At 51.3% G+C, this 17553-nt stretch overlaps 1 protein-coding gene and 1 long non-coding RNA gene across 4 annotated transcripts; both read right to left on the minus strand.

Annotated features, from left to right (window-relative positions):
• Nucleotides 1-2745: 2745 nt before the first annotated feature.
• HAND1 (heart and neural crest derivatives expressed 1) lies at nucleotides 2746-6055 on the minus strand. 3 transcript variants are annotated; one of them, NM_001009785.1, is given in 4 exon segments: nucleotides 3655-3674; nucleotides 3676-3680; nucleotides 3683-3728; nucleotides 5276-6038. In NM_001009785.1, coding segments are annotated over 3 exon segments (606 nt in total). In that variant the 5' UTR covers nucleotides 5831-6038; the 3' UTR covers nucleotides 3655-3674.
• A 5760-nt stretch (nucleotides 6056-11815) lies between these two features.
• LOC132659895 (uncharacterized) lies at nucleotides 11816-15026 on the minus strand. Its single transcript, XR_009600907.1, has 4 exons — nucleotides 14743-15026; nucleotides 13767-13883; nucleotides 13342-13401; nucleotides 11816-12924 (listed from the first exon to the last, which is right to left on the minus strand). It is a non-coding gene; the product is annotated as an uncharacterized LOC132659895 (long non-coding RNA).
• Nucleotides 15027-17553: the final 2527 nt, after the last annotated feature.

Raw genomic sequence — 17553 nt, forward strand, 5'->3', positions numbered from 1 at the left:
ATACATATATGGCTAAGCAGGAGGAAAAGTCAAAATTATCCTTATTCCTACAATTCAGAGGTAGAGGTATAAATGTTTTGGTGTACAGTTTTCCACGTTTTCTCCATGAATGATATTTATGTATTTATTTTTATGTAAAGCAGGTCACTACTGACAGTCTTCAGTAAACTGAGAAGGTTTTATTTTCCCTCAGTTATATCAGGAACAATCTCCATATCAATTATATTTTTTTCTTAGGGGCTGAGTAGTAACCCACTGATGGATTTATTTAACCAGTTGTGTAACTATAACACTTTGGAGATCCTTTTATCCATTTCACTCTTTAATAGACTAGTCCTGTGCTTAAAGCTTTATAACACCAGTATTTTCTTACAGCAAACTCCTGGAATTTACTTTTGAAGTTAGTGATTATACTCCACTCCCCTTTTAAAAAAAAAAAAAGTGATGTCCTTAATTCAAATTAATAATGATACCATCTGTCACAGCCAGGTGGAGGTAGGTTTCCCAGAAAAGACGTTGAACCCTGGAGAGAATGAGAAAGTAAAAGGCAGGCTCCAAAGCTACTCCATGGAGATGGAGCTAATGACGGAGAAGACAGTTGAGACCCCGGTGCAGGAAGAAGGTCTGGACCCCTGGTGACGAAGGTCTACAGCTGTCGGCGAAAACTGGTTCCTGAAACCCGGAGCAACTCTGCTCTGCCCAGGGGGCTCTGCTTTTACAGCTGGGAGTGAAGACTGGAAATGTGGCTCGAGCGTTCTAGGCGATGGTGTTAAGTCCTGGGGAAACTGAGAGGACATCCCAATGACCCCCTCAGTGGGCACTGGCTGGCCCTGTGTCTCAGCTCCCGGGTGCCAGGTCTGAGATCAGGACCAGACGTGGCTGGGACCGAATGTGAGGTTCCCAGCTGTCTTTTCCAAGAGGGTTTGCGCCCGGCGGGATGGGGTTTTCAGAGCAGGCTGCCGCGGTCGGTACCCCTCAGTACCCCGCTCTCCTTTCACTGGCCGGGGCTTCAAGAAAGCAGGACCGGGTGCGCATTCTTCCCGTGCCTGGGATACTTCATGGTGCTAAAAATAGTCGCGGGCGGGTGCTCTGTGTATAGCGAGTGGATGGTGGGTAAACTCAACTGGAGTCCTGGGTTCAAATCCAGAAAAGGTCTCCTCCGTGCCAGGGCACCTCCAATGGCTTGCTCCCCGAGTCCCAGTTTCCCTGTGCGTGCCTGGATTTCTAAGGCGCTTCCTAGCTCTCGGAAAGAAAATGAAAAAAAGAAAGCTCGATTTTTCTTTCCTGCTCCTCCCCGAGGGGCCTTGGGGCCTCAGGCCGGGTACCAGGGCCGCACAGCTCATTACCGCGAGGTGTTGCCCTAGTTAAATCGCAGGCCTGTTTGATCTGGCGGCGGGTGGCGAGAGGGAATAAAGAAAAAAGTAGCCGAGTCAGAGTAAAGAGAAGCTCACACCTCTGCCGCCGTTTCCTCGCGCCCATAAAACACCTTTTATTAACTCCTTCGCGTCCGGAAAGGCCCCCGTGGCCGCTCAGCCCTGCCACGGGTGTTTACAGCTCAAACTAATGGGGCCCCATATTCACCCCGGTGCGGGTACGAGGCGCCTGGGACACTCCTGGCCCCGGCGCTGCCCGAGTCTCCTTTCTAGGCCCCAAGCTCCGGCCTCCAGCTCTGGATGTGGAGCGGGAAAGCGTCGAGAGACCCGCGCACGGGGGTCCTGGCGCCTGGCTCGCAGAGCGCGTCGGAGACCTGCGCGTACTGCAAAGTACGCATTCCCTCCCGCGATCGTGAGATACAAAAGCGCTTAGTATAGAGCCTCGCACACAGTTGGCACAAACCAAACTGATTGTCCGTACACTATTATTCAGGGGCAGAGACGCCAGCATTTGCCTGCCGCAGTTCATCCCAGCACGCATCCGAGCCTTGACAAATGCAGCCACTTTTAACCCTCACGCGTAGCCATGGACACACACGCGGAGGCTCAAAAACCGCTTCTCTCCTCCAAGGACCCGGTGTGCGAATTAGCCACCACGCCCCTCGCCCCGTCCTTTCGCACAAATCCATATACTCGCGCAAATACTTGTTGAGTGTTTTGTTGCTAGGGAGAAATGGCTCACTTTGACCGTGAGCACTCACAAACTTCCTTCCCTCCCGTCTAAGATCATAGCTGCTCCGTCTTGTCGAGTCCTTACAGTGTGCTGGGTCTGTGTTCCACAGCCGTTTGTCGGCCCCACCTCAGCCACGGGGCTCCGTGTGAGTTCTTGCACCAAGGCACAAACTATTATTGTAGGTTCATAATTTCACATAAGTGAACGTATTCCGGAGGGCATTCCTCTCTTCCGAGCTATCCTGCCCTTGTGTAGCCTTCCGTTTGTGTGACAGGCCCCCTTCCCAATTGCCCCAAACCGCCGCCAATGGCAGACACCGGTGTGCAACACCCATCCACAGACAGGCCCAAATGCTGGCCCACAGAAATCCTAGCCTGTCTATCTCTGGGTCTAATTCATTCCCGGGTTTCCCTTCGGTAGGTTCATTATAGCTATCCTGTCTCCCCATCATCTTCTAAGGAGAACTTTGCTTTTTATACCAGGAGTAAATTCTGTATCTGCTCCCTACCCTTGATTTAATTTGCAGTTTGGTTCGACATTTATTAAAAAAAAAAAAATGTAGGAACAGGAGGTTCTCCAACTAGCAGAAACGATGGAGCGGACCAGGGATAGCTGCCAATATATCACACAGGCTTCTGCTGATTTCAAAAAATGTTTTATTAGTCAAGAGCATAGATACTGCTTTGGTAAAAGGAGGGGACGGTGAGTGGTCTTATAGATTTGAGGTAGAAAAAGGGTGGGGATGGGGGAATTAACAAACACCTGAGCAGAGCAGGCATGGTAGGTAGTTTAAATACATAAAAACTTTTCAACATAGGGAAAAGTTTTTATTTACAAAGGAAGGAAGGAAGGGAAAGGAAGGAAAGACAAGAAAGAACGGAAGACGGAAGGAAAGAGCCGTTTTCCTTGAACTAAGTAGGAAGTGCAGTGACAAAAAATAAAATACAATAAAAACATCACTGTTTGAGGAAAAACAACAAAGGCAGCCCTTTCATCTTCCTGGTTTGGTTCTCTTTCCCTGGCAGAAAACTATTGATTCCTCTTATTGCATTTTCATTAGGGAGGAGAGCGCGCGCCGACGCGCGGAGGGTTTTGACGCAAAGCCGAGAGGGGCGCGAGAAAGGCAGATAGTGTAATGGGGAAGGCGTTAGGGGTGCTGATTTCGCCCCAGAAGGGTTGGAAGGTTACGTTTTAGCGTGCTTGGGTCCCACAGTCCTTCCTTCTCGAATCGTGCAGCCAAGAGCCGCCCTCTCGGTTGCCGTAGGGGTGGGGATGGTTTTATATATATATATATATATTTCTCTTTCTCTTCATGTATTAAAAACAATTTCAAATGACATTGCACGTGCGATTGAAGTGTGTAGTTGCAGCCGGCGACCTGCCAGCACGCAGCGGAGGCTAGGCGGGATGCTCCTACAAGACCCTGGCATCCAGAGCCGGCCATTGGCCTCCGCCTTCTCTCCTCCTGCGGCTCTGCGTCGGGCAGCTGTGGCGGGATCCTCGGCGCAGGCCTCGGCTCACTGGTTTAACTCCAGCGCCCAGACTTGCTGCGGCCAGCCTGTGCGCCCTTTAATCCTCTTCTCGCCTGGGCCCAGGGCAGGAGGAAAGCCTTCATGCTGCTGCTGCCAGAGGATACACACAAGAAAGGGGGCGAGAGAGACAGGTTTAAATGCTTCTGCTCCGCTCACCCAGGTGTAGAATACAAATAGGGAGGGGTGAAAGGTGTTGGAAGCAGTAACTGGGAGCCTTTAAATAAGTGAAGAATTTTTGTTTGCAAAATAGGCAAACAGGCTCATAAATTTGCCTTTATGCTCCGAGTTCCCGGGGGACCTGGATGGGGTGGGCAGCTTCTTGGGGGTTGGTAATGAGAATTTTCTGCGGCTGGTGAAACTGTTGCTCCTAGGTTTGGCTTTATGGCAGCGAAGGGGGACTGCAGGGTTTGCAATGGGAGGGGTGGCAATCAACAGTTTCCTCGCTCGCGGACCTGCACCGGCGACACGTCCACCAGCTTTTCTCCTTTAGCGCCTGAGCATGGATACCGGGCTGGGTCCCTCCAACCGGCTCTGGGAGCCCAGAAGTCTCCTCGAATGAGGGAGGAAGTCGGTCTGGCCTAAGCATCCCCTTTTCCCGGCTACTTGAAGAAGGCAGCAATATGCAGGGGGTGGGGATACGCCCAATAACTACTTCCAACCAGGCATCCCGATCCCCGGGCCTGCATCTCTTCCAGCCCAAGGCAGTGGTTTAGAGATTCGCTGACCACAGTCTTTCCCAGTCTCCCGAGGTGACTTCCCTAGATTAGCACAGCTCCTGCAGGTCAGAGAAAACCCAGGGGGGCTCTCTAGTCAACTCTAACACGCGGTGGTCCCCAGTGAAACAATCTAGAGAAACTAGTTGGGCTCCCCAGGCTGGGAATCAGTCTTCAGAGGCCCCAGAGCCCTGGGCCACTGAAACCGACCTCCAGAAATTGTCACTGGAGAGAATCCAGAAAGGCCTAGTAGGGACTGGGATCTCCAAAGCCAAAAGAAGTGATCAAGGTGACTGAGGAACCAGTGGTGGGGAGTGGGGAGCAGAGAAACGTCCTCTGGACAGAGAATAAACTTATTCTACCGAAGTAAACAATTCCCTGGGTAGGTGGCCTCCACATCCTGTCCAGCTCTGGGCCTCAGTTTCCCTATGTACAATGATGAAAACAGACCAGCCTCTCCAGCAAAGATCTTTTGAAAACAACAGCTGAGCCCATATGCATAAATTTACATTCAGGCAAATACAAGTAACAAACTCCTACAGCATTCTTAACCTGGCTTCCAGGAGAACCCAAGGATGAATCAGGACCCCTCGAAAATGTAAGTGAAATATATGGTGTGTGCATTTTCTCGGGGTCTGAAGCTTCCAACGGATTCTTACAAGGGACCCTATGATCCTGTCCGAAAAGGACGAGGTTCCGTCTAAATTCACAGTCTTACAAACACTATCCGCATTACAAATGAATTTAAACATGAATCTGCCTCCCTCCACGCAAACAATCCCACAGTTCGACCGTCTCAGAACTCCCCACAGCCTCTCAAAATCTCACGCAAGGCAAGGCAGACTCCTTGCACTGCGTATTCGGCCTGCGGGTGCTCACCACGCCCGCGCCCTTGGCTAGAGCACGCAGGCCCCCAGGACTTACCAGCTCTCTTTTCCGCTTGCTCTCGCGGCCGCCATCCGCCTTCTTCAGTTCGGCCTTGAAGGCCTCGGGGTCGCCAGCCTGTGCGTCCTTGGCCAACACGTCCATCAGGTAGGCGATGTAGCTGGTGGCCAGGCGCAGAGTCTTGATCTTGGAGAGCTTGGTATCCGCCGGCACGTTGGGGATGCACTCGCGCAGCTCCGCGAAAGCGCTGTTAATGCTCTCTGTGCGTCTCCGCTCCTTCTTGGGTCCTGAGCCTTTCCGCCGGCCCAGGCGGCCGCCGAGCGCCTCCAGCCGCCCGGGGCTCTGGCCGGGCCTGGCGTCTGGACCATAGGAGGCGGCGGCTGCCGCGGCTGCGGGAGGTGGCCCGCCGGCGGGGAAGTCCGGGGCGGCGTCAGCGGGGCTCAGCAGCCAGCTCTGGAAGTAGGGCCGCTCCTGGTGACAGCGCGAGGCAGGGCCGAAGAGGAAGGGCTCGTGAAGCATGGGGTGCGCGGGGTGCGGATGGTGATGGTGGTGATGATGGTGGTGATGATGTGCGTAGCTGCCCACGAGGTTCATGTTGGAGCGGCCCCTGGCCTGCGCCGCCAGCCTGATTAGCGCCGCCCCATGCGCCCCAGAGACTGCCGGGGCCACCCGTGGGCTCTGGGGCGGCGCTCTGGTAGGTACCGGCTCTGAGAGATTCTGGGGCAAGGTTGAGGATGACACGCGCAGCCGGCCGTCTGCTTGCCTGCTTCGGTCGCAGGCGAGGACGAGGATGCAGAGAGACCAGTTTAACCCTTCTGCAGCCTCCCCTTCAGAGTCTGGCTTATATAAGGCTGGGGCTTTGATGTCAACCTCTCCCCGGAGCCAATGGCAGGGGGCAGGGAGGGGGAAAGGGGGATGGCCGTCCCTGGTTTTAGGCTCTGCCACTCGACTCTAGCCGCGTGCGGGGACAGGGAGGCGCCCCGTCTCCGCCCCTCCCCCTTTCTCCCCCCTCCCCCGTCCCCAGTTCCCGAGTTGAGGCTTCGTGATTGAGGCACAGGCCTGTCAATGCCCAGGTCGCCGTCTGCCACCCCCTCCCCTTGTGCCCAAGGAAAGGAATCACGGAGCAAAAAGGCCTTTACCTAGATTTTACAGATAGGGAAACTGAGGCGCCGAAAAAAAGAAAGGTTCTCATTTCTAGACCTTCCAGAATCCAAAATAAGAATTCCAGAGGTTCCCAATCCTGAGCTCCATCTGCTCTACTTGCCCTCAGAGCCAGAAAATGAGATCGGGATGCTGGAGCAGATAGCCCCCTAAGGTTCTCCCCTAAGCCGCCCCAGTCCTTAGTCGCCGCCCATCCCGCCACACTGCAGCAGGCCCTGCAGCTGGCAGAACAGCCGCCAACTTTGGTCAAGTCTTGTATCTACAGCGCAGGCGGCCACCCACCCGAGTAGAGGTCGGGGACAGGAGGTGGAAGCAGATGGGTGGCGAGTAGGGAGAGGAGGGCTCCGAGCCCACAGGCATTTACTAGTTTGTTCCGGGCTCCAGAGCTTGAGATCACTGTTCTGGCGTCGGGGCTCCTGATCTGGTCCAAAGACCGCCCGGCTGACCAAGGAGCAGCCTCCTCTCCGCAGAACTCGAACGGAGGGCCCAGAGCTCAGCTACGTTGGGCCACTGCATGCAGGCCACCGCAGCTTTGGGGTTCGATTCTCGGCGCCAGAGCTCACACTGCGAGAAATCAGCGTTTGGCGGTGAATGTACACCGAGGAGATAACCACCTCCACACTCTCCGCGGGGCTCACGCCGTGGGAGAAACTTACTACCCACTGGCGTAGAGACACGGCTCTGGCCACACCTTAGTGATTTTACCTCCTGACTAGGGCTCTTCCGCTCGTCGGATTCTGTCCCCAGGGGCCTTTCTCTGGGCTGCAACCTGGACTTGGGAATTTAAGGGTGGCGGCGCTTGCAGCTGAAGCTCTCTGTCTTACCTCCCTGATGGGGAGCTTCCCAGCTGATGTCCTCATACCCTGGGTGCCTTCAGCCTCACCAGCCTTTCCCAGCCAAGCTCCTTCCCTAGGTGGGGTAGAGGAAGTGTACCCTTCTCTCAAAAACAATGTGGAGGGGAGGGCGAGAGAAGAGAAATACATGTGTGCTCTTTTCAGATGTCAGATTTACTTCTTCATCCATTTTTTCAACAAGTATTTACGTGTACAGTAAATATTTGTTTTGACCCCTGCTATGTTGCTATGTGCATTGCACAATTAGCAACCCAAAGGTAGAGGGAGAAAGGTCAACTAGCTCATTGCACAGATGGGAAAAGTGAGGCCCGGAAATGAACGATTTTCCTTGGGCTCGGGTAGCCAGTGGATACACTGTATTTTTCTTCTGTACAGTCGGAATGGGGACAGTGCAGGGAGAGAAGCGGACAAATGCTTTGTCCAGAGCCGGTTCCACTTGTGGGAGCTTGGCGGGGCTGCGGGCCCTGGAGGGGCATGGGGGAGGGAGGTCCTTGTTTCCTGCCTGAGGCGGCTGGAAACCCGCCGCTCTCCTGGGCGCCTGGCGCCAGCAGCGCCGGGGTTGGGCCGAGCGCGGAGCCGGAGGCTCGCACGGAGGGAGCACCCCCGCGCCCAGCTGAACCGCGGCTCCACAGAGTCCCGCGCCTCCGTGGCCTGAAGGCGCTCGGGAGTGCGGGTGTGGGGGCAGAGACAGTAACGACTCTGTGAAGGACCTCAGTCGACACACACCCAGCCTTGGTCCTAGTCCGGCACGATCTCTCAGGACCACCGTTACACACGTACATACAGACGCACGCAGCCTCACAAAAAATCACCAGCATACACCAAGGTCTAGGCATTCATGCAGACGCCACAAAACATGCATATTATCTCGGTAACCTATTTACACCCATGCGACACACAACAGCATTTAAATTTTCGTGCATTCCTAGGATTTTACAGGCTATCTCTTCGTCACCCATGGGGTGTGCATCTAGCCTCAGATGTGTGACAGCTCTGGGCCACTCCCAGCCCTCTATGCAGGCACACTTACAGACACCATTACAGCAGACACATCAGCTCCACACAAATAGCACAGCTGAAGGGCTTGACATATACTCTTACTGTCACAGTTGTGCACAGGCCCAACCAGTTTGTATCCGTTTCTTTCTGTATTTCTTACTGTACACAGTATTTATAACACAAACTTCTGAAAACCCCATCACACACTTCATGCATTCTCAGTTCTCACAAACACACACAGGTACACAGTCACAATTACTGCTATATATGCACAGGTGCTCAGAAAAAGTTTTCACATGTTCATCCATTACGCACAGGCACACAAATTCCAAACACTGAGACCAGCTGACATCCATTCTGTCACACCCACATAGCCACAGTCACAAGCTCTGGAGGTGAAGTTGAACAACAGTATGCACATTATCACAGCCCCCCCCCACCCCCCACCCCCGTGATAGGTAGGTACACACAGTGACCCACACACTCCCCGCTCCAGCACCCACCCTCATGTGTCCTGAGCATTTTCCAAGGTTACATAGGTCACTCAGGGTGACTTGAATACTCTCCAAATATATCCAGCCTGGTTAGTGTGGTAGGGAATGCATTATCAGTACTAAATGATGAATCCCAGTTTCATGATTCCCTGGCAGTCCCCTCTGGGTTGTTAAAGAGCAGGGTATGTGTAGTCACCTGGGCCCTAGAAAGCGCTGCTCTCCGCCCAGAGTCAAGAGGTCGAAGTAGTTCTCCAAGCAGAGCGGCTCCGGATCCAGGACCACAGCCCTCAGGGACCACTGGGGCTCAGACTGGGCAGCACCCAGCAGAATGGATGTCAGGGAGATGGCCCGTGGCCCCTAGGTTCAGACCCACCTTCTGGGAGACCCCAATGGGCTTTAAAGTCCAGCCTGGCTTAGGTGCGTGTGGATCAACAGTGGGGACGGGGTAAAGGTATTCTGTCTCCCCATCCCAGGCTCCATGGTCCGCGAGGTCTGGGACTCAGGAGTTTAGCTGACATTTTTCTAAACTGAGACGCAAGAGATGAGCCTGGAGTTCTGGTTTTACCTAGCGCCTCACTGTGTTCCTTTCCCTCTCTGAGCCTGTTTCCTCATTTTCAGAAAAGGGGGATAGGGCTGATAGTCTGGAAGCGGGAAATTCCCAGTTCTGGGCTGTTTCCCGGACCCCGGCGGCTCTAATTCCTATCTGGGGGCTCTCGGACCTAGCTCTTGGTTTGGGGGCTCCGCTAACGAAAGGACTCTATCCCACCCCCCCCCCCCCCCCCCATCCCCCACCCCCCACAACCACAGACCAAAGGAGCGGGAGTCAGGGACTCGGGTCGGGTGGGACGTCTGTCCGCCAGTCTCATATCCCCTCACCTCACCTCCCTTCCGCATCCTGCGGTGCACGCTCCGGTAGCGTCTTCAGGAGGTCTGGCACTTCCAGCATTTTTAAACGCTCACTTCTTTCTCCAATTATGCTAGTGAGGCCGTGCGAGAACCCTCATTCCATTTTATGGGATCTTAAGCACACAGAGGTTAAAAATGTGTATTAAGGGAGCGTTTAAGCGAGTCTCGCTGGAGAATCGTGCCCGCCCACCCAGACTGAAACTCCGCATGGGCATTCATCCCGTCCCGGTGTGAAACTTCGCATCCTCTGTAAACTGGGGTGCGGTTATACCCGCCGCAGAGGGCTGGTGTAAGATTAAGCGAAATTATATAGGTGAAGCGCCTAGCACCTGATAGTAAACCTGGATAAATGGTGGCTCTGTTTTTAGGAATACAATATTAATTCCACAGAGAAAGTAAGTTACCGCGTCACCACATAGCCCGGGTGAGGGAGGGCATCCACCACCCCCTCGCAAGGCTCTGTTCTGAGCTGACGGCTCCCGTTTCTGACCGCATCGAGTCCCCGTCTTTCCCCACCGACCCTCCAGAACTCTACTGTCAGGAGGGAGGCTAGAGATGGGGGACACCGAACATCGCCAGGTGGGGGATAATGTTGCCAGAGTCCTGAATTCCAATTCCGGATCTCACCCACCCGCATTTCATTTGCTGAAGCGTTTGGCGGTGTAGTTCCCGCCTCCTCCAGGACTCAGTTCTCTCATCGTGCAGTGGACCGGCTGTACTCAAGCCTCAGACGCCTGGGTGTCCTTCTCAGGCTTGCCCTACTCCTCCCCTCGCTCCCGCCCCCGGGACTGGCAGGCCTGGAAGAGCCCGCGCCGCGGCGCCTACCGCAAAACCGTCTCCGGCTGCGTTCCGTGACCTTGACGCCACCAGCAATCCCCGCACCGGACCCCTTATCTAAATAGGGCCGTAAATCAAGGACCTGTCAGGGCCTGGGTAATTACAGGAACTCCATAAAAAGGACCCGGCCGGCCGCCTGTTTATATTAGCGCGGTGTAAAATATTCTCGCTGTCTTGGGGAATCGCGTCGCGCAGTAACGCACCATAAATCAGTCCGCGGGCCATTTACCCCGCAGCTTGAGTGCGCAAATCCCTTAAACATTTCTCTGCCGCATCTAGAACATCTAGGACTTTCCACTCTGGCCCAACCTGCTCCCCAGGGCTAACCCTGGGGTGGGGTGGGTGTGGGGGGTTGGGGAACAATCGGCACCGGGAAGAGACAGAAAGGTGGGTCTATATCCCCGAGATGATCCTGGGGTGAGCTTCTTGCCTTCGCCAGTGTGTGAGCTTAGCAAGACTACTGAGATTTCGCGTTAAAACCTGCCGAGAAACCTGTCAACAGAAGGGAAGCGTCTTCCCTAAGGACACACAGCCGATGGGTGGCAGAAACTTGCAGCTGAAGCCTAGACACCTAGGGGAGACCTGGGTTCCACGGCAGCCTCTGTCTCCTCTTCTGTCCCCCTTTCCTGGGATGAGGTGTGAACTGGCCAGAGAGGGTCCAAGCCACCAGCTGACATTCCACTGTCTATCGTTTAGCTTCGAGAACCCCTGAGCTTCCTGCAACTGTGCCCAAAATTATGTGCGAATGCTGTACTGTGGCGGGGTTGGAGGGGAGCTCTAATTCCTAGTCCTGTCCCCCTTGTTTTACAGGTGGCACAACAGACCTGGAGGATGGGGAGGCACAGCTAGAAATCGGAGACCTTGCTGCTAAAATAATCTCTTCTGGTTTATCTCCCCCACACTCTTTCCTAAAGAAAAACTAAGATTGTGCGGTGTGTGTGTGTGCATGCGGGGTGGGGGGGTGGGGGAATGAAACCCTGTCCATTCTTAGGTTTGTAACAGCCTCAAAATTACGGAATCTATTTAAGGTAAACCTGATGCTGCCCATTGTCCAATGCCCAACACAAATCAAGCTTATGGAAAAAGAATATTAAATTTTCCACGTTTTCCCTCGGGTCTGGAACCCCAGGATTCAAGGGAGAATTAAACATTTTCCTCTCCCATTCCCTTTCTCTTCCGAAGCCCGTAAATGACAACGTGTTTACACAAGTTTTTATGTCGTCTGAGCTGCGCCCGGGCCCCGCTTCCTCCTCTGTGTATGTTCCGCGCAGAGAGATGTCTGCTTCAGGACGCGTTCAACCTAAACAGAACCCCGTCTGATTGGAAAATGTATTTATTTGAAAAATCGTAACTCACAGCTTTGGTGAAAACGGCCCCCAAATTTATGGGATGGCTTGGGGCGCGGCGGTCGTAAATTAAAAAGCACTGGACAACCCCCTCCCCCAATCCCCGCAGCGGCACCAGTCAGGTTCTCAGGAGCACCCAGAGACTAGCCCCCTCCCGGCTCCACCCCGCCGCACTCTTCAGCCTCTGCTCCAGTCTCTTGCTGTGGCTAAGTGGCTGTGTTAACAGGCAGGTGGATTTCATTCTGGTTCCTTTCACCCAGTCAGGTTAATTTCAGGGTAGCCTCTCTGCGAACGGTTTCAGGTGGTCGGTTAACAGTGAACAGTGTTCTGTTGTGCACCGGTCTGTTTTAGGCATCTCGGGTTTTCTCTTTAAGTACACGCTGGTAAGTTTCGTGGTGCTGGGCTGCTTGTCCCTGGTCCCCAACAGAATGATCAGTGGTGTGCCAGGCTGTCTCATGCCAAGAGGTTTATCTCTGGTCAGTGTCATGAAGGTCAGTTTCATCGACAGACTGCTGCTGCCCAGGTCAGGGAAATTTTTTCCTTTCAGTCCAATCTGAATTCCCCTGGAGGATGGAGTCAACACACTCCGCCTAGTTGCGCGATCCTTCAACCAGCCTCCGCCAGCTGAGGACTAGGATTAGAGGCTGGAACTGCGAGCATGTCCTGGGACACAGGAGCCGCGGCCGCCAGAGGTGGGGAGCCGCGTAGTCCAGGCGGAGCTTGACGCATGGGGCCTTCACCAGCAATCGTCTGCTTCCTCCTGCAAACGCCGGGCTGAGCCATATCACTCCGTCTTTTTTTTTTTTTTTTTTTTTTCCCACTAACGATCAAGCGCCACTTTGGCAGCGTACCCACGGGGAGCAAGGCAAGCTCTCCGCTCCCAGCTTGTCTGTCTAAGCGCTGCTGTCTCGGGGAGAGGAGTTTAGCTACTCAAAACTTATGCCTTTTGCGCTCGTCAAAGGAGCTCTCTGGAACGATGCAGTTAAGCGCAGGAAGAGCCGCAAAGTAGTGCGGGAATCCCAGAATCCGAGGTGACATCCCAAATGGTTCTGCCGCGGCCACCTGCCTTGCAGCAAGCCAGTCCTCTGGCACTGATGTATACGCAGAAACGTTGGTTGGAAGAAATACAATACCTTTATTAGGCAGAGAAAACCCATTTGGATTAACCTAATCTGTTTTGGGAGATTAAGAACTGGTGTGAGGTAACATGGGTTCGAAGTGGTGAGGGGACAGAGGGCTCCTCTTCCGCCAGGTTCCCTTGACACGGGGGTGGGGGCTGGAGTGGAGGGGGGGCAGCCCTCCTTCCTCAGGTCTGCTTCCTTCCAGTCTAAAATGGCCTTGCTCTAACGGGTGTTGGGATCTGCACATTCTCCTCCGCCCCGGACAGCACTGGAGCCAGAGATGGACTCAGAGCTGCTTGGAGTACGAGGTATTAATCTTGGAAAAATCTGTGCTAAGCCTTTCCGCACTGGGTTGGGAGGAAGAGATCAGCGGCTGGCTACACTTACTGGCGAACATTCCGGGCTCCTCAACTCTTCTTTCTGCGTATAGGCACTCAGAAACCGAGCCTGTGGGCAATAAACGGTATCATTATTAATCTTATTATTTTAAACCGGGCCAGACTACATCTGTCATCTTTCCCATAATGGTCAATTGTAAACACACTTTACAAGAGAAAAACAAAAAAAGGGATTTAATGCTGATGCTGGGAAAATGCTTAGCACTGGCGTTGCTGGGGAATTGGCAGGCTCTCCAGTCCTTTGGGAGAGAATTTAAGTGCTTAGCAGTTTTTCTTTCTTTCTTTCTCCATTGAGTTTCTAAATCTCTCAGGGGTCTTTGTCTCTTTAGTTTATGGAGAGAAGTCCTTCCTTTAAAAGTCAGGGACGAATCATCGGGCCTTGCCTTGGAAATCAGGAGAGAGTGGAATAGGAACCTGCAAACTTGGCAGAGGGTCTTGATCATTTTCACTGTCACCGTCAATCTTCTTACCAGCCTGGTCCTCAGTTTCAGCCTCTTTCTGCCCTAGTGTTCCCCCTTGCTGCAGCAGAGCCTTGGAGTGGAGCAGGGAGATGAGAGATAAGTGAATGATAGGGGAAAAAAAAAATCAGAAAAGAAAGGCAAGAGGCATGTGTGGTGACTGGTGAAAGGGGAAGGATGCTTTGGTTTTATCCCATTATCAAATATCAGAGCAGGTTTCGTTCCAGAAAGTCTGGCTTTGACTGCCTTTTCTTGGTATGAACATCTCTCTCTAGCCACATGGACACTCCTGTCCCCTCACACACACACAACTACCCACACACACACACACCCCGAAGGACACAAGATCGTCCTCATCAGCTTACCCAAACCATCCAAAGCATAGAGCACAGAATAACAAAAAAGTCACAGTGAAACCCAGCTCCCAAACTCAAACCAACTGCTGCTGGGTTTTAAATTCATTTTCATCTGTGTAAGCAAGCCCCCAACCCTGCCAAAGTCTATTTTTTAAAACAACAACAAAGGTGGCAGGAGAAAGAGAGAACAGAGAGGAAAGCCTAGAAACCAGAGCAGAAATTAATTCAATTACCTCTTTTCCCCTGCCATAAATTCCGCAGAGGAAATCAAATCTTTCTGTGTATGTGTGCAAAACCTGATCAGTCTATGGAGCTTGCCAAAACCCATTATGTCTTAAACTGGGTATCCTAATTGGATGAATGTGAATATACCAGGCGACCAGGCATCAACTGAGCCAGGATTTTCCAATGGCATTCTCCACGGAGCCAGAGAGGATAAACATCAGTTGGAACCACATGCTAATCAGTTTTCCCTCAGAGAAGGGGAACCTGGGCGCAGAGGCATCCTAACATTTTGCGTCAGATTGTAATGGAATATTTCTTGTAAACAGCCAAGTGTCTCTCCCAGGCACTCACCTGACATGTTTCTTGTTGTTTAAGTTCAGATCTGACAGATGATGATAACCTGGAAAAGAGAGAGGTTGTAAATGCTGAGGACTGTAAGGCTGGGTAGTGTAAAGGACGCCTGCTCAAGAGCTGGGACAGAGCTATGATTTGTAGAACCCTGAAAACTTGTCAGGCTGCTCGGGGCAAGCAGGGCAGCGGGAGAGGGGAATAGCGTTCCAGAGGAGAGAAACACACAGAAAGGAGAGCTGCGCTGCTTGCTCGAGGAAGCACCCACTTGTTTTGAGTTCCCTTTTGTGAGATGCAGGCCGCCCCCTCCCTCATACCCTCCCCACGTGGCACTCCCCTCTCTCATGGGCACACTGATCCACGGCACCTGTTAAGAACACGTAATGGATGCGATTAGCTGAGGCACCAGAGGGAAAACTTAACAGGAGGAGTTGACTTTATTCCAGTAAAAGATAAAGGTGTCTGTTTTCATGAACTTAGTTCATTAATTTCAACTTCTGTAGCCAGGGGTTTTTGGTGTTTTTTTGTTTGTTTGTTTTAGAAAAATCATTGCTGTTTTTTTCTTGAATCTCATGCGTTCATTCTCGAAGTTTAGTAGGTATCTCAGTCTCCTTGTTGAGCAGGTTTCTAACGCAGGGAAGAGGAGGAGTGGACATGGGATGGGATCTGCATTTCAAGAAAGTCCTTTAGTAAATTCTGATTCAGGAGCCAGGAATATTTTAGACTTACATCCCTCAGGTAGAGACTCAGGAATAACCTATTTAATGACAACAATTCTTTGTCTTGGTCACTGTGTGACTAGCAAAGTTAATATACATACACAGTTAAATATGACAATGTCCTTGTGGAAAATTTAGAAGATATAGAAAAATATAGGAAGAAAAATCAAGTTTTCCTTGATCCTAACAGGTTATTTAAGCTCCCTGGGCTATAAGCTTTCTCCACAGAATCCTATAGATTCCCAAAGGAGACAAGGTCCTTGTGTTCACCTGTTCTAACCCTTAGCACCCAGCACACACCTGGCAGACAGTAGGACCTCCAAAAATTATTCACCAAAAGAAATAATTGGTTAAACAAAACTGTAGGATTCAATGATCTCTAAAGTTACTTTCAACCCTGACGTTCTATTTTTCACTCTCTGCTCTAGGAAAAAAATGTAATTGCATAAACCCAGATACATTTGTCACCGGACTCTTGACATTTAAACAGGTGTGTGTTTGTTCTCCATGTCTTGTCACTTGATCTGACAGCTTTCTGCTTGCTCTATCTGATGTTAGTTTAGGGTTGTCCTTGCTTGAGGCAGCCCAGCTATGACCAAGGACTGGAACTGAGTGGGGAGGTCCCCACCTTGTACCAAACAGAACAGTCGGAGTAGATTTTTGAAGACTCCAGAAAAATGGCACAGCCTAAGAAAGAAGATAGTGGGGTGTCTGCTGTTCACAAATGTGAATTTTGGGGACTTACCTGGCAGTCCACAGTGGTTAAGACTCTGTGCCTCCAATGCAGGGGGTATGGGCTCAATCCCTGACTGGAGAACTAAGATTTTGTGTGCAACACAATGTGGCCAAAATGAAAAACAAATGAGCGATTCTTTCCTGAAACCATGAGTCAGCCCCCACTCCTTCTGTCATACTGTGCTAATGGTAACGGCAATCGCATTAACCTTCTGTTGTATGCCATGCACTCTACATAGACTCTCATTGAATCCTCTGAACAACACTCTTAACTCCATTTTATAGATGTGGAGTTAATGCCCAAAGGCCACTCAGCTAGGACACTGGAGAAGTCGAATTCAAACCCGGGTCTCCTTGACTCCAGAGTTCTTGCATTTAACCACTACAATGATGTGTGTGTTTGAGGGTAGGTAAAGGTATGAGTATATCTGGGGACTTCCCCAGTGGCTCAGCAGTAAAGAATCTGCTTGCAATGCAGGAGCCACAAGAGATACAGGTTCAATCCCTGAGTCAGGAAGAGGAGGGGATGGCAACCCACTCCAGTATCCTTGCCTGGAGAATCCCCATGGCCAGAGGAGCCTGGCAGGCTACAGTCCATAGGATGGCAAAGAATTGGACATGACTGAAGCGACTTAGCACACACACAAGGGTATAGTTAAAATGCTAAAAATACTTTTATTTCTCCAACAGTATTTTAAACTTTAAAAAAATTTATATACTTTTAAAAAGTTACTTTCCATTTATAGTTATTATAAAATATTGGCTGTATTCTCCATGTGGTACGATCTATCCTTAAGGCCACTGTAAATCCAATAATTTGTACTTCCTACTCCCCCACCCCTTAGACTGCCCATTCCCTCCGTAACCACTAGTTTTTTCTTTCTATGTCTGTGAGTCTGCTTTTTTTTGTTGTATTCCCTACTTTGTTGTATTTTTTAGATTCCACATATAAATTATATCAAACAGTATTTATCTTTTAAAAAAATTTCTTCTTAATTGGAGGCTAATTGCTTTACAATGTTGCATTGTTTCTGCCATACAACAACATGAATCAGCCATATGTATATATATATATATATATCTCCTCTCTGTTGAACCTCTCTCACACCCCTACTCCCGGTATCTATCTTTTCTGTCTGAGTTACTTCACTTAGTATAATGCCCTCCAAGTCCATCCACGTTGCTGTATGTAAATGGCAAAAATTCATTCATTTTTATGATTGAACAGATATAACCACATCTTCTTTATCTGTTCATCTGGTGGGCACTTAGGTTGCTTCTGTGTCTTGACAATGATATTCAGTGCTGCTGTGAACATCGGGGTGCATGTATCTTTTTGAGTTAGTGTTTTTGGTTTTTT

Source organism: Ovis aries, chromosome 5, assembly GCF_016772045.2.
Source record: "Ovis aries strain OAR_USU_Benz2616 breed Rambouillet chromosome 5, ARS-UI_Ramb_v3.0, whole genome shotgun sequence".
Classification (NCBI taxonomy): domain Eukaryota; kingdom Metazoa; phylum Chordata; class Mammalia; order Artiodactyla; family Bovidae; genus Ovis; species Ovis aries.